Source organism: Pneumocystis carinii, assembly GCF_001477545.1.
Source record: "Pneumocystis carinii B80 chromosome Unknown supercont1.12, whole genome shotgun sequence".
Lineage (NCBI taxonomy): Eukaryota > Fungi > Ascomycota > Pneumocystomycetes > Pneumocystales > Pneumocystaceae > Pneumocystis > Pneumocystis carinii.
Genome location: NW_017264724.1, coordinates 49,424 through 61,984, shown reverse-complemented (window position 1 = coordinate 61,984; position 12,561 = coordinate 49,424). Strand labels below are relative to the sequence as shown.

The 12,561-nt window shown below is 29.0% G+C and overlaps 9 protein-coding genes across 9 annotated transcripts; 6 read left to right on the top strand and 3 right to left on the bottom strand.

Annotated features, from left to right (window-relative positions):
• The first annotated feature begins 52 nt into the window (after window positions 1–52).
• T552_02642 (hypothetical protein) lies at window positions 53–1,307 on the top strand. Its single transcript, XM_018371174.1, has 2 exons — window positions 53–199; window positions 246–1,307. The coding sequence occupies exons 1-2, from the start codon at window positions 94–96 to the stop codon at window positions 1,259–1,261; spliced, it is 1,122 nt and encodes a 373-aa protein (XP_018224968.1). The 5' UTR covers window positions 53–93; the 3' UTR covers window positions 1,262–1,307.
• A 24-nt stretch (window positions 1,308–1,331) lies between these two features.
• On the bottom strand, window positions 1,332–2,961 carry T552_02641 (RuvB-like helicase 2). Its single transcript, XM_018371173.1, has 4 exons — window positions 2,681–2,961; window positions 2,434–2,627; window positions 1,708–2,366; window positions 1,332–1,663 (listed from the first exon to the last, which is right to left on the bottom strand). Exons 1-4 carry the CDS (start codon window positions 2,913–2,915, stop codon window positions 1,375–1,377), a joined length of 1,377 nt encoding a protein of 458 aa, XP_018224967.1. The 5' UTR covers window positions 2,916–2,961; the 3' UTR covers window positions 1,332–1,374.
• A 326-nt stretch (window positions 2,962–3,287) lies between these two features.
• On the top strand, window positions 3,288–4,574 carry T552_02640 (hypothetical protein). The gene is made up of 2 exons (XM_018371172.1): window positions 3,288–3,676; window positions 3,727–4,574. Exons 1-2 carry the CDS (start codon window positions 3,468–3,470, stop codon window positions 4,526–4,528), a joined length of 1,011 nt encoding a protein of 336 aa, XP_018224966.1. The 5' UTR covers window positions 3,288–3,467; the 3' UTR covers window positions 4,529–4,574.
• Window positions 4,553–5,808, top strand: T552_02639 (hypothetical protein). The gene is made up of 6 exons (XM_018371171.1): window positions 4,553–4,787; window positions 4,833–5,050; window positions 5,096–5,220; window positions 5,267–5,368; window positions 5,413–5,564; window positions 5,614–5,808. Exons 1-6 carry the CDS (start codon window positions 4,597–4,599, stop codon window positions 5,762–5,764), a joined length of 939 nt encoding a protein of 312 aa, XP_018224965.1. The 5' UTR covers window positions 4,553–4,596; the 3' UTR covers window positions 5,765–5,808.
• A 72-nt stretch (window positions 5,809–5,880) lies between these two features.
• Window positions 5,881–7,741, bottom strand: T552_02638 (hypothetical protein). The gene is made up of 5 exons (XM_018371170.1): window positions 7,699–7,741; window positions 7,493–7,655; window positions 6,290–7,449; window positions 6,168–6,247; window positions 5,881–6,127 (listed from the first exon to the last, which is right to left on the bottom strand). Exons 2-5 carry the CDS (start codon window positions 7,650–7,652, stop codon window positions 5,926–5,928), a joined length of 1,602 nt encoding a protein of 533 aa, XP_018224964.1. The 5' UTR covers window positions 7,653–7,655; window positions 7,699–7,741; the 3' UTR covers window positions 5,881–5,925.
• A 282-nt stretch (window positions 7,742–8,023) lies between these two features.
• T552_02637 (hypothetical protein) lies at window positions 8,024–8,435 on the top strand. The gene is made up of 3 exons (XM_018371169.1): window positions 8,024–8,159; window positions 8,200–8,313; window positions 8,367–8,435. Exons 1-3 carry the CDS (start codon window positions 8,070–8,072, stop codon window positions 8,391–8,393), a joined length of 231 nt encoding a protein of 76 aa, XP_018224963.1. The 5' UTR covers window positions 8,024–8,069; the 3' UTR covers window positions 8,394–8,435.
• Window positions 8,436–8,682: 247 nt separating this feature from the next.
• On the top strand, window positions 8,683–9,899 carry T552_02636 (hypothetical protein). The gene is made up of 4 exons (XM_018371168.1): window positions 8,683–8,800; window positions 8,852–9,287; window positions 9,338–9,565; window positions 9,612–9,899. The coding sequence occupies exons 1-4, from the start codon at window positions 8,729–8,731 to the stop codon at window positions 9,851–9,853; spliced, it is 978 nt and encodes a 325-aa protein (XP_018224962.1). The 5' UTR covers window positions 8,683–8,728; the 3' UTR covers window positions 9,854–9,899.
• Window positions 9,900–10,276: 377 nt separating this feature from the next.
• On the top strand, window positions 10,277–10,701 carry T552_02635 (hypothetical protein). The gene is made up of 2 exons (XM_018371167.1): window positions 10,277–10,377; window positions 10,438–10,701. Exons 1-2 carry the CDS (start codon window positions 10,323–10,325, stop codon window positions 10,653–10,655), a joined length of 273 nt encoding a protein of 90 aa, XP_018224961.1. The 5' UTR covers window positions 10,277–10,322; the 3' UTR covers window positions 10,656–10,701.
• Window positions 10,695–12,447, bottom strand: T552_02634 (hypothetical protein). Its single transcript, XM_018371166.1, has 4 exons — window positions 12,352–12,447; window positions 12,040–12,274; window positions 11,333–11,873; window positions 10,695–11,288 (listed from the first exon to the last, which is right to left on the bottom strand). The coding sequence occupies exons 1-4, from the start codon at window positions 12,399–12,401 to the stop codon at window positions 10,768–10,770; spliced, it is 1,347 nt and encodes a 448-aa protein (XP_018224960.1). The 5' UTR covers window positions 12,402–12,447; the 3' UTR covers window positions 10,695–10,767.
• Window positions 12,448–12,561: the final 114 nt, after the last annotated feature.

Sequence of the window (12,561 nt, the reverse complement as noted above, 5' to 3'; positions counted from 1 at the left end):
TTTATATTCTTTAATAGAATCTTTCTGTTCGTTTTCCTTCTTTTTTACACCTTTTTATTGTATTTTATCTGCCTCTCCGACCCGTACTCTCATATGAACCCTATAAGAGTCGTTGAAACTGATATAAATAGAGAAGATCTGCTTCTTGAGGCGGATTTAAATACCAAAAAACGAGGTAAAAAACGGGTATGGACGGAAGGTAAGGGTGAATTTGAGGGCAGAAAGAAGCTAATAAGACGTTACAGGCTATGAATCGGATTCATCAGAGGACGAAGAAGTGATAGAAAAAAAAGAGGGAAAAAGGGGGATTTTTGAAGGAAATGAGCGCATACAATGCGAGGAAAGGGAGGAAAATGGAGAAAATGAGCGCATATACTCGGTAAAAAGGGGAGAAAAAGGGAAAAAAACGCGTTTTGTCGAGTTAAATGAGATTGAAGGCCAAGATTTTGAGTCAAAACGAGAATTTATAGATATTCTTGATGAAGAAGATGATATAGAAGATGAAGATTATGATTCGGAACTAGGAGCGAGTGGACGTAAAAAAAATCCGCCAAAAATTGAAGCATTTAATATGAAAGCGGATTTTGAAGAGGGGAGATTTGATGAAGAAGGGAATTATATAAGAAATGCACCAGATATCAATGCAAAACATGATATTTGGCTAGAAGGAATCAAAAGAGAGGATATTATTAAAGCAAAAAAAGCGATGGAAAAAAGAGAGGAAGAAGAGAGAATATTAGTAGAAAAAAGAGAGGAATTATCATTAGAAAATATGTATGAAAGGTTATTAAATTTTCTTGAAGTTGGAGAAACGATTTTGGAGGCGTTACAGAGGTTAGGAGAAGGATTAGAGCAAAAAAAACGATGGACAAATAAAAATAAGGATAAGGAACATCAGGGATTAAAAAGCAATGAAGAAACACAAAAGAAGTATAGAGATATCGAAAAAATTACGGAATTAGCGGATAGATTGATGCAATGTGGACATAATGAAATTTATGATTTAACACGTGAAGCAATTGCTCGTAATTATCAAAAAGAAACGGGAAAAGTTTGGAAAAATTCAAGAAAAGAAGAAGAAGAACCGAAATATGAATATAAATGGGAAGGAAAGGAAGAAATATATGGACCTTATGAAAGATTTCAAATAAAGGAATGGAATGATCAAGGATTTTTTACAGAACAAAAAATTGAAATAAGAAAAGTGGGAGATCAAGTTTTCAAAACATTGGAAGATCTTGGATTCTCGTTTATACCATGAAATACACAAGATTTTGTGAATAAAAGAATGTTTAAGACTGTTTTATACGCTTTTTTTTTATAAAAAATATATAAAAAATTACGAATATGTTTAAAAATACAAATGATAAATATTTAAAAGACTTCCATTGATTTAACATCATCTATTTTATCAATATAATCATTCTCAGATATATATTGTTGAGAATATTCTTCTAAATATTGAACACTTCTTGCTTGATCCAAAAATAATGTATAACTTTTTTGTATATCTTCAATATCTATTTGCGTTGATTTTCTTTTTTGTGCTATAAGATATGCAGTAGCAATTAAATGAATACTATAACGAATAGAAGTTTCTTGTCCAATCTTTGTTAAAAGACTAAGTGCATTAGGAGAAATTTCTACATCTTCTTCTTGACATCTAATAATATGAATTAAATATTATAAATAAACCATTTTTTGTACCTTATATGTAAAATTTGTCTAATTTCATCAACGCTATATTGAGAAGTTGAAATAATCAACATTCTATCAAGGAAATCAAGTGGAATACCATGAGGACTTTTATATTTAGTGCCTCTAATACGAGTAATTCCTCGATTACTTGCCATAATGACAATAGGTGAAAGATCATCTTCTAAAGCTCTATTTAAAAATGAAAAACATTCTATATCAAGCATGTGAACTTCATCAATAAAAAGAACACCTGGACATATTTCTGCTTTTCCTTCTTCTTTCCATTCATTAACTTTAGTATTAATTTGATCTCGAATCTCTGACGGAATTTCACCTGTATCTCCTGAAAATAATGCAAGAAATCCCTGTGTTCTTGAATTAATTACATCAATTTCATGCAATGATACTGTATGTGTCACTTCTCTTCGTTTTTGAAGCTCCCCTTCTGGACATTGAACAAACTTCGCATCTGATCCCATAGCATCATAATCTCTTGCTCGAGCAAATGAACACCCTAATTTAGATATTTTACCTGATGCTTTATCGATCAAAATAACATCTCCTGCAATCACTTTTTCCTTCGTTAAAGCATCAATCATCTTATTCCCTAAATCATAAACTGTCTCCATATCTGTCGTTTTTATAATCATTTTCCCTCGTTTATTTCCCTAAATAATACATTAATTCACCTTTTTTTCTTCTTTTTTTTCAGAAAATTTCTGTTAATTCACTTACACCTGTAATTGAACGATCTATTTGAATTTCTACTACCTCCCCTTCAATGATTTCCGATTCCTCTTTAATTCTAACCCCAATACTCCTCCGAATCGCCTGAATTAACGCTTCTGTCTTACTCATTTCTAATGAAAAAATTTCTGATGCTGAAATCATAGTAAATGGAACTTCTGGTCCAAGGCTTTGTGCCATTCCTTAATTTAATTAGTTTTATCCCTTTTTTTAATTATTTTTTTGCTATTTCTACCCATAGCAATTGCTGTCTTCCCTGTACTGGGAGGTCCTGATATAAGAATTGCACGACCTGTAATTTTAGCTTCTTTAATCATCTGTAATAGAACTCCTGCTGCTTTTCGTGCTTGATATTGTCCGACCATTCCTTCTGCAGATGGACGAGGTTCTAAACGATCATCTAATCCTATTCCTCTAATATGAGAATGTTCACCAAGTCTTTCTAATCTTTGAGCAAGTATTTTCTCCATAATTTATAGATTTTAAAGGTTTTTTAAAGGTTTTTAATAACTTTTTAATAACTTTTAAAGAATTTCTTAAGAATTTTCAACAATTTTCAACAATTTTTAACACCTTTTAACACCTTTTATTAACTTTTTAATAACTTTTTAAGAATTTCTTACCTTTTCTTAACAATTTTTAAGAATTTCTTAAGCTTTTTAAGAATTTCTTAACTTTTTCTTAACTTTTTCTTAACTTTTCTTAACTTTTTAACTTCTTTTTAACTTCGATTAAACGTTCAAATCTTAATTGATAAGCAAAAAATCAAGTAAAATTAAAAATTCTTAAAAAATTACTTAAAAACTACTCCCAAAAAAAAGCCCTTCTATTTATTATTATAAAATATAAATAAAAACCTTTTTTTCCCTGTTTAAAAGATGGATTTATGGCAAACATGTCCAAAAATCAAATGTAATGAATATATATATATAGCACTTGAAAAAGGTATTCAAGAAGGAAGATAATAAAGGAAATAATAAGTACTTTTAATAGCAAAATTATCAACATTAGATCTTTTGACAATGGATCCATTGGATATTTGTAAAAAAACATCTATCAAGATAGTAGAAATTGAGGAATTGATTGATAAAATTATACAAGAATGTATTCCTAAGAAGAAGGAATATAAGAATATTGAAATAGAATTTATTACTACAGGAGATAAAGCAATTGATGGTATTCTTTCAGGAGGAATACCATTAGGACATGTTTTAGAGGTAGCAGGAGAAAGGTAAAGAATTGAGAGAAAATAGAAATAAATTAAGGATATTTTTGAAATAGTGGTACAGGAAAATCACAATTTTGTATGCAACTTTGTTTAACAGTTCAATTACCTCGAGAATTGGGAGGGTTAGAGAAAAATGCTATATATATATCAACAGAAACAGGACTTTCAACAAAAAGGTTTTTTGAAATGGCAAAAGGATTTGAAAAACGAGTTAGAATGAATTATCCAAACATAAATATTAATATTAATGATCTGGGAAATCATGTATATTGTATAACATGTGTAGATCTTGAAGAACAGAATCATATTCTTCAATTTCAATTACCAATAGCTATAGAACGATATAATATTGGATTAGTTGTGTTGGATAACATAGCTACACATTTTCGTGCAGAATATGATGTATCAAATATATATTGTCAAACAGAGAAAGTCTCTAACCCAGCAATAAAGCCAGGTTTAATAGATCTTGTTAATAGAAGTCGAGATTTAGTAAGATTAGCTGCACATTTAAGATTACTTGCAGAAAAACATCAATGTGCTATAATTGTTATTAATCAGGTCTCTGATAAGATAAAAAAAGACACTATGACATTGTTTGATTACAATTATCAAGGTGCTTGGTTTCAAGGTTGGAAACATCATGAATATTCATGTAAAGTGCCTTCTTTAGGCTTTGTATGGTCAAATAACATTCATGGGCGTATTTTATTATTACGTTCAACATTATATCAAGAAACATATACTCAAAATAGAGCACTTAAGGTGGTTTTTTCACCATTTTGTGCACCTGCACAAATTGATATAGATCTTACACATGAAGGGATTTTTTCAAAACATAGAATCAAAGAATAATAGGGGATGTATACATTTTTTAACAAGTATTTGAAGATCGACTACGAGATCTTGAATAGAAGATCGATATGTCAACAGTTTATAAGTATCAGACTCAAAAGAAGGCAAAAAGGTTATCAGAAGAGCTATCAAAACATAGTAAAAATATAGAGGAAGATGAATATAATAAAGAATCAGTTGAAAAGCAAGATCAATCAACAGGATTTAAAGAAATTCGTCAAAAAGTACTTATTTTATCATCTCGAGGGATAACATATAGGTAATAATGTTTTCCCTTAAGATTAAACAAATATTTATTAATCAGACAACGTCATCTTATGAAGGATCTTGTAGATATGTTGCCTCATTCAAAAAAAGATACAAAATTTGATATGAAATCCAAACTTTATCATTTAAATGAAGTAGCAGAGCTTTATAATTGTAATAATATATTATTTTTTGAAGCAAGAAAGCATCAGGATCTATATATTTGGATGGCTAAGGTTCCTAATGGACCTACGATTAAATTTCATGTACAAAATGGTAATATTAACATGAAAAATAAACAACATATTTATTATATAAAAGTACATACAATGGAAGATCTTCATCTTATTGGAAATTGTTTGAAAGGATCTCGTCCTATTCTTTCATTTGATGCTAGTTTTGATACAGAACCACATATGCGACTTATTAAAGAACTTTTTTCTCATGTAAGATGAATTTATATTTAAAAGATATTGACTAATTGAAGCATAGATCTTTGGAGTTCCAAAGGGAGCAAGAAGAAGTAAGCCATTTATTGATCATGTTGTTACATTTTCTATTGCAGATAATAAAATATGGTTTCGAAATTATCAAGTATATTTTATTGATTTATACTATTGTTAATAATGATTTCATAGATTGTTGAAAAAGCAGAGAAAGAAAAAGATTTTTTTCAGCCAGGTATAGATATGTCACTTATTGAAATTGGCCCTCGGTTTGTGATGACAGCTATTTGTATTTTAGAAGGTTCATTTGGAGGACCAGTTATTTATGAAAATAAAGAATTTATGTATGATTTTTTCTCAAAACATTATATAATTATGTTTATTTCTTTTTAGATCACCTTCAAGAATACGATCACTTGTAAAGAGAGAAAAATCATCTAAATATAAAGATCGTCAAGCAGCAAATGTAAAAAAGTTTGTAAAGAAAAAAGAATCAGTACTTCCAAAAGATCCTTTAAGCAATAGTGCTTTATTCCAAGACTAGTATCAAGAAGAATAAATTATTAAGCATTATTGAAAATATTTGATTATTTGTGTTTGTAGATTTATTGATAGAAAAATAATGACAAATGGTAATCAAAATAATTAGATTATTATTATTTATATATCGAAAATATGATATAATATTATAAATTATTTTCAAACTCAATCCGTTTCTGTATTATCATGAATGTTTCTAATTACTTCCATAGATTTTCGTAAAGTTACAAGATCAATAATTTTATATTGAACAAGATTTAAAAGATGCTTCCAAAACTCGCTTACCAAATTTTCCGAATGAAGGATATTTCTATGAGAATGTACAAATCTCATGATTGAATTAGGAAGGTTACAATGTCCAATAGGTCTATTTTGTTAAGAAAAAGACCAAATGATAATATGTGTACCTGTCTTTGATTATAAATCTATCCCAAAGTTTCATAAAAGCCTTTTCTGACATAGTTATATCCATAAAATCGTCCAGCATCTAAATAAATTAAACCATGACAAAATATATAATAATCTTTACATCCTCGTGTTTCTGGACTAACCATGTTTCATCAATATCATCTTCCGATTCAGATAATATTTCACCAGGTATAATTTTTCTTTTTGACATAGTTTTATACAAATTATTCATTTTGGGCGCAGCAAATCTTCTTTTATTTTTCCTTTTCAAAGGAAAAAGTAATTGTATTTTTGGTTTAGGCTTTATATTCATTTGTACCAATTCATTTTGTTCAACTTTCATTCCAAGCATTATATTACGAGATAAAATAGATTCCCCATTATCTAATAAAATGGAATTAATATTATGTTTAAATCTCATATGTCTGATCCATTGAAAAACTCTAAAATCCATTTTCTGATCGCCTATTCGTTTAGAAGGATATTCATTAGCCAATTTCACTTCAAATTGTAAAAAACCAGGATTATTGGTTTCAAGTTTGAAAGAAAAAAGTTCATGATTCATAAGAAAATGAAAGTGTAACCGTTGTCTTGTACGAAAATTTTTTCCACGACACCATAGACATTTAAAATCTTGACGTGTTGATGTTCTTACTACCGTTTCATCACTTTCTTCCGCTTTAAAGATATATCGAATTTCAACTTTATCTTCTACATCCTGTGTATTATTTTTAACAGTAAGTTTCGGCCTTAATGTTATTTTTGAATTTAAATCTAATTTCGTATTTTGAATAACTTTTCCTGCAAAACATAAACTCAATACATATTCTGTTTTTCTCTCATTTCCATTTTTATCAAAATATAATACTTCAAATTCACTTGATGCCTTAAAATACGGAATATTGAATGTCACATAGAAAAATATACCTTTATTCATCTCTTCAAACCCTCTCCCAAGAAAACTCTCTGCATCAATATTTCTAAAACCATCTTCAACATCCATTGCATCCAAAATTGTCCCAATCATTTTATTTTCTACTGTAAAAACTAATCGTCCCTTACAAATACGATCTATCTTGATCCCTCCCCTAGACATTCTAAATGCCGTATGCGGCACCCTAAAAGGCTCTTCCTGATAAAACAATAGATTATCCATAGCATCTATAAAGCTTTTTCCTTGTATATTTTTTTGATATACACATTTTCCACTAGAACTATACAAAAATAACCCCGCAAAAAACCTTTCTGCCACTTCTTGTCCCTTTTTCTCAATATTTATAGCTTAAAACATGTTAATCTTGCCCATTTAATGCCTTTAAAATACGCATTTTTAAATGACTCATATATATCGTCCAAACCGCCGAATCTTTCATTTTAAACTCTTTTTCAAATAAAAATGAGTTAACACAACACTGAGGACGCCTTATTCTAGGCTCATCCGATCCTTCTGAATATAAATATTTCAGGTTTCTTGTTAAATACATTGGCTATCTCATTATAAGCTTAATCTATCTGAAAAAAACCCTTTACTTGGCGATATTGATACAGGAAAAAATACAGAGAGGTATTTCCTATACTAATTATTAAGGGCTTTTCATATAATTATATTTACCTGTAAATTGCTTAGAAAAAAGGGCGGATTCCTCCATTTTTTGTCTGATTTTAAAAATATGCGGTCGATCTGAGGGTGACTACGTTGAAGAAAAACAGAATAATTTGAAAAAGACGCGTCTAAAACGCGTCCAGAACGCATACAACACGCATACAACACGCATATATAACGCATATACTACGCATACATAACGCATATAACCCGCATACACAACGTAAACTCGCAAATAAACAACAATAACGCGTATTCCAATTCATTACACCCTTCATATCCCCCTTCATCTTAACTAATGACAAAACCTTATCCAAGACGTACACTTAAAACCATTCTTAAAGCGCATATACCTCATCGTCGCCTTGCAAAAAACCTTGATGTCCTTGTATATTTCTTTTTTTCTTATATAAATTAATGATTTATAGGTTTATCTTGATTATCTTTTGTTTATAAGCACATTAGTTCGAACAGCTACACTTGAAGCACGTCAAATGAACGAGAAAACATTACGTGTAGCGCATCTTGATAAAACAATCCAAGTAAATCTTAAGAATTAATATAAATATCAAGAAAAACTGATAATATTATGTAGTTATCACTTGATAAATTCCGTGGATAAAAGGAGTTTATGAATAAGAATATATTATGAATGTATCTTGTTCTATGAAACAAGATTTTAATGAGAAGAAAAGAGGCATAAAAGTGAATAAATAGGGGAAAATGAAGGGTAAAAAGATTTATTTCAAGTAAAAATAATTATTTTTAAGATATTTTTTATTTTTTAGAAGCTAGATATTTTGATTTTTGAATATCTTTATTTTTTCTCATGAAAATAAAGGTATATTTTTTAACGGTATTTATCAGGCTTAAATAATCCTATCAACGTCAATATTTTCGTGTTTCAGTAAAAAATTGATAATATTAAGCTAACGGAAGGAATATCGGATATAAAGTATGGGACAAGAAGACAGAAGTGAATATTCAGATATACTTTATAAACGGCTACGGACATATCATAAGAAAAAGGTATTTTTGAAAGGGTATTAAGAAGAATGACACGAAGATGTTTTATGATAGCAACGGCTGGAACGGCTTCAGGAGAAATTTGAAGGACCAGAACGAGAGAAATTGAATAAAGATCAACTAGCGTTATTACAAAACAAAGATCAAGTGTTATATCCGTTAAAAGAATTAGAAGAGTTATGGAGACAATTTTCATTATTAATGGAACAGGAAAAAGAGGTAAAAGAGAAGGAAATAGAAAGAGCAAAGGAAATTGCAATGAATGAAGCTCAAGAAAAAAAAGAAGAAAAAGAGCAAATACGAACATTAGTTAGATTTTTGAAATATGCTAGTTTAACACGACATACGCCTACAAATGATATAGAATATAATCAAGCAGTGGAAAAGGTGTTACAAATGTTGTATAAAGCAGACGAAAATTCAATTCAAGTGGTAGAAAAATTATACGAAGGGTCAGAAGAACAAATTGAAGAATGTGAAAGGATTACGTGTATGATTTAGGGGAATATTTAAAAGATAAAGGTTAATCAAAGACTTTAGATAAATATATGAAGGAACAAATAGAACAAAAGGCGGAAGAAATACAGAAAACAGTTGAATATAAATTGGAAGAATCACCAAGGCAACAAAAAATGTCGTCATATAACTTACAGGAATCTTTAGAGCAAATGACGTTTAATAAGTTATCAAAAGTAGTATCTCCATGTAATAAAAAATCAGGAGGGCCTTATGAAAGAATTAATTTTTTAAATGAAAGTGAAATCGAGGGTAACTTTTAAACTCTTTAATTTTAATACTAAGTTATTTATTTTAGGACTATCATTAAAAGATCCACTAACAACGAATTATACAAGAGGATCGATGGATACATTAACAAATGTATTATATAATCATTATCCCGTTAATAATAATATGTTTTCTGCTACATCTATGACTCATTATCATGAGATGCAGAATCCTACTTCTGTTTCATGGAAAGAACCTCGTTTAAACCATCAAAATACATCACATTGGAATACAGAAAGACGTTCCCCTCTTACAAATCATAAACCTTGATAATTCGAGAATTCTATTATTCTATTTAACCAAAAATAACTGATATTCTTCTATCAAACTCTACTCTTGGATTTTCTCTATATAATAAAGGTATTTCTATCTTAGGCTAGATTCTTAAGACTTTTTTTGTATAGAGATTAGACAAGTCTTCTAATATTTTAAAAAATATTTATTATTAGACAAAATTAATAATAAATTACATCATGTTTAATATAAATTTAACAAAAAACTTTTAATTTCTTTTAAATATAAAGTCTTAATATTACAAGGCAAATTATATAAATAACCTTAAAAATTAAATATTTTTATAGTCATTTAACGACAAAAAAATTGGTTCATAAAAAAAGTAGAAAAAACGTCTAAAATAACCAGAAAAAAAAGATAAAAAACATAGATTCGTCTTTATTTTCTTATATATTATTATATTTGCTTTTTTTCCGGGAAAAAAAGCTGGAATTGAGGCTAAAATATGGAAAATCATAAACGAGTTCTGTTTGATGAGATTGATTACAATGATAAAGAAGGTAATACTAGATAATCTATGTAAAAATCTATAAATAAGGGTAATTTAATATATTTTACAGCTTTAGAAGCAGCTAAATTATATGCTGTTCGAGAAAGCTGGATTCAAGCGATGGAATTACGACTAGTAAGAGATATGCTTGATAAATGTTATAAAACAGAAGGAATTAATCACTATGAAAACTGTAAAGAACTTTCAGAACGTTATTGGAACATGTTAAGACAAGGCTATAAAGTTAAAGGATATATGTCAAAACAACGAATAATTAAAGATTCATAATTATTTATAGTTAATTATTGATTTATAGATCTTTAAAGATTTAATTGAAAATTATCATATTTTGTAAGACGATAGAATACTAAAAATACCATAGTTTATAAAAAGGAGATTGCTACGTTTGTATTTGTTGTACTGATTCACCGTTTACTGTACGTTGATTTTTATTGCCATTTTTATACTTGTGACCCTGATAACCGCCATAAAATCCACCTCTTCCTCGACCTTTACCTTGCTTTTTTGTTTGTAATCGAGCTTGACCGAAAGTTTCCATATTTTGGCTTCTTTCTTGATCACGTCTTATTCTACTATTTCCTTTTTCTTTATTTTCAATACGTTCTTTATTTTCACATGATATGTTATCAAAGAAAGATTTCCTACTATCATAATAATTTTCTTTAGAAGGAATAGATGAATTATTTGAATCATCTGTATCCTGCTTGTTAGAGGATTTTAAAACATCTTTCTTAAATTTTGCATTCCAAAGCGTAAAATTAAATTCTTCTTCTGGTGCTTCAACTGTATTTGAGAAATTCTGAAGATAACCGTGGTCATTATTGCGACGTCTTCCATGACGTTGTTGCATTAAATAATTTCCAGAATTATGTAACCGAAAATTTCTTGGTTCAGTACGTTCTAAATTGTTAAAATACAAATAAAAAAACTAAAGAAAAATTTACTTGTACTCAATTTTGACATTTCAGTTGTTATATTTTGAATATCAGGATGAGTCTCACTATTTGCTGTAGAAACTGTAGAAGATTGACCTTTAGATAGACTAACAGGCGATGCTGTATTTTTAAGATTTGTTGCGCCATTTTGTTTAACAGATGTTTGATGTGCTACTGGTGCTTTCGCTCGCGTTGGCAATGGCATAGCTAAAGTTATAGGCTCACTTTTGGATATTTTAGTAGATGAATGATTAGGGTCAGCTTCCGTCTTATTTTGAGCCATAGAAAGTGAACATAGCCTCGGATCTGAAGTTATTGAAGACGGAACCTGTGTTAATGGTATGTGTAAAGATTGTTTAGATGAATGATTTTGATTAACTGAATGTTCAGAAATTCCTGAAACATTATCATAATATGCAGGTGATGCTCCTATCTGAAGATTTGGAGAAGTATTATATCCCTGATATGATGAATACTTAGGAATATTTTGATACGTTTGATTCGAAAAAGAATATCCTTGTTGAGACTGATGCAATTGAGGTTCTGTTATCTACTTTTAATAAGCCCATATTCAAAAATAATACATAAATCATAAATATAACAATTATTTATATATAAATCTATATTTTTTATTTAAAAATTATACATTTTTTTACATATTTCTTTTTTTCAAGATAACCCTTTTTTTATCCTTTTTTCTTCATTCAAAAACATACCCTAAGTATAGCAGGATCATTAGGCATCTGTGGAACTGATTTAGGAGGCGCCGGCTCCTCAATTCTTAAGTCTTTAACATCTGATCCACGAAAAACAATATATTCAAAAATATTCTCTGATGCTGGAATTTCTTCCCTCGGATTCCCCTTACGCCCTTCCGTACCATAAGAACGGACGTTCTTAAGTGATATTGTAGAATCTTTTGAGTTAATATCATGCAGAATTCCAATATATCTATTATAATCATTTCTTATCAGAATTCATGTTCTAAATAACCAATTTAAACCGTTCAAAAACGATCTTTCCCTTACCGTATGCCACTCTGACTTATTAAAGAGATTTTACTGTTCAAATACTCCATTTCTCTCCAAAATTTTAGAAAAAAACATAACCCCTTAATATATTAGGAGTGATTTTTAAGGTCAGAAGGTGAAAATTTATTAACGCGATATATTTAGATAAAAATAAAATAATATTTTTAAGTATTAAAAAGTGGATAAAAAAATCTAAAAATAAGTTAA

What these genes read in the sequence shown, in the direction of transcription:
- T552_02635 (XM_018371167.1), top strand. Translation starts at nt 10,323, where the DNA reads ATGGAAAATCATAAACGAGTTCTGTTTGATGAGATTGATTACAATGAT. An exon ending in TGATTACAATGATAAAGAAG is followed by an intron (nt 10,378 to 10,437) that starts GTAATACTAGAT and finishes TATATTTTACAG; the next exon opens with CTTTAGAAGCAGCTAAATTA.
- T552_02641 (XM_018371173.1), bottom strand. Translation starts at nt 2,915, where the DNA reads ATGGAGAAAATACTTGCTCAAAGATTAGAAAGACTTGGTGAACATTCT. An exon ending in TAGATCGTTCAATTACAGGT is followed by an intron (nt 2,367 to 2,433) that starts GTAAGTGAATTA and finishes TGTATTATTTAG; the next exon opens with GGAAATAAACGAGGGAAAAT. An exon ending in AGACAAATTTTACATATAAG is followed by an intron (nt 1,664 to 1,707) that starts GTACAAAAAATG and finishes TCATATTATTAG; the next exon opens with ATGTCAAGAAGAAGATGTAG.
- T552_02637 (XM_018371169.1), top strand. Translation starts at nt 8,070, where the DNA reads ATGACAAAACCTTATCCAAGACGTACACTTAAAACCATTCTTAAAGCG. An exon ending in CAAAAAACCTTGATGTCCTT is followed by an intron (nt 8,160 to 8,199) that starts GTATATTTCTTT and finishes AATGATTTATAG; the next exon opens with GTTTATCTTGATTATCTTTT. An exon ending in ATCTTGATAAAACAATCCAA is followed by an intron (nt 8,314 to 8,366) that starts GTAAATCTTAAG and finishes AATATTATGTAG; the next exon opens with TTATCACTTGATAAATTCCG.
- T552_02639 (XM_018371171.1), top strand. Translation starts at nt 4,597, where the DNA reads ATGTCAACAGTTTATAAGTATCAGACTCAAAAGAAGGCAAAAAGGTTA. An exon ending in TAAATTTCATGTACAAAATG is followed by an intron (nt 5,051 to 5,095) that starts GTAATATTAACA and finishes ATTATATAAAAG; the next exon opens with TACATACAATGGAAGATCTT. An exon ending in TTAAAGAACTTTTTTCTCAT is followed by an intron (nt 5,221 to 5,266) that starts GTAAGATGAATT and finishes ATTGAAGCATAG; the next exon opens with ATCTTTGGAGTTCCAAAGGG.
- T552_02636 (XM_018371168.1), top strand. Translation starts at nt 8,729, where the DNA reads ATGGGACAAGAAGACAGAAGTGAATATTCAGATATACTTTATAAACGG. An exon ending in GGACATATCATAAGAAAAAG is followed by an intron (nt 8,801 to 8,851) that starts GTATTTTTGAAA and finishes GTTTTATGATAG; the next exon opens with CAACGGCTGGAACGGCTTCA. An exon ending in AAATGAAAGTGAAATCGAGG is followed by an intron (nt 9,566 to 9,611) that starts GTAACTTTTAAA and finishes TATTTATTTTAG; the next exon opens with GACTATCATTAAAAGATCCA.
- T552_02642 (XM_018371174.1), top strand. Translation starts at nt 94, where the DNA reads ATGAACCCTATAAGAGTCGTTGAAACTGATATAAATAGAGAAGATCTG. An exon ending in AAAACGGGTATGGACGGAAG is followed by an intron (nt 200 to 245) that starts GTAAGGGTGAAT and finishes AAGACGTTACAG; the next exon opens with GCTATGAATCGGATTCATCA.
- T552_02640 (XM_018371172.1), top strand. Translation starts at nt 3,468, where the DNA reads ATGGATCCATTGGATATTTGTAAAAAAACATCTATCAAGATAGTAGAA. An exon ending in TTAGAGGTAGCAGGAGAAAG is followed by an intron (nt 3,677 to 3,726) that starts GTAAAGAATTGA and finishes TTTTTGAAATAG; the next exon opens with TGGTACAGGAAAATCACAAT.
- T552_02638 (XM_018371170.1), bottom strand. Translation starts at nt 7,652, where the DNA reads ATGTATTTAACAAGAAACCTGAAATATTTATATTCAGAAGGATCGGAT. An exon ending in TAGTCCAGAAACACGAGGAT is followed by an intron (nt 6,248 to 6,289) that starts GTAAAGATTATT and finishes TAATTTATTTAG; the next exon opens with ATGCTGGACGATTTTATGGA. An exon ending in AGATTTATAATCAAAGACAG is followed by an intron (nt 6,128 to 6,167) that starts GTACACATATTA and finishes TTAACAAAATAG; the next exon opens with ACCTATTGGACATTGTAACC.
- T552_02634 (XM_018371166.1), bottom strand. Translation starts at nt 12,401, where the DNA reads ATGGAGTATTTGAACAGTAAAATCTCTTTAATAAGTCAGAGTGGCATA. An exon ending in ATAAGTCAGAGTGGCATACG is followed by an intron (nt 12,275 to 12,351) that starts GTAAGGGAAAGA and finishes TGATTATAATAG; the next exon opens with ATATATTGGAATTCTGCATG. An exon ending in ATGATCCTGCTATACTTAGG is followed by an intron (nt 11,874 to 12,039) that starts GTATGTTTTTGA and finishes TATTAAAAGTAG; the next exon opens with ATAACAGAACCTCAATTGCA.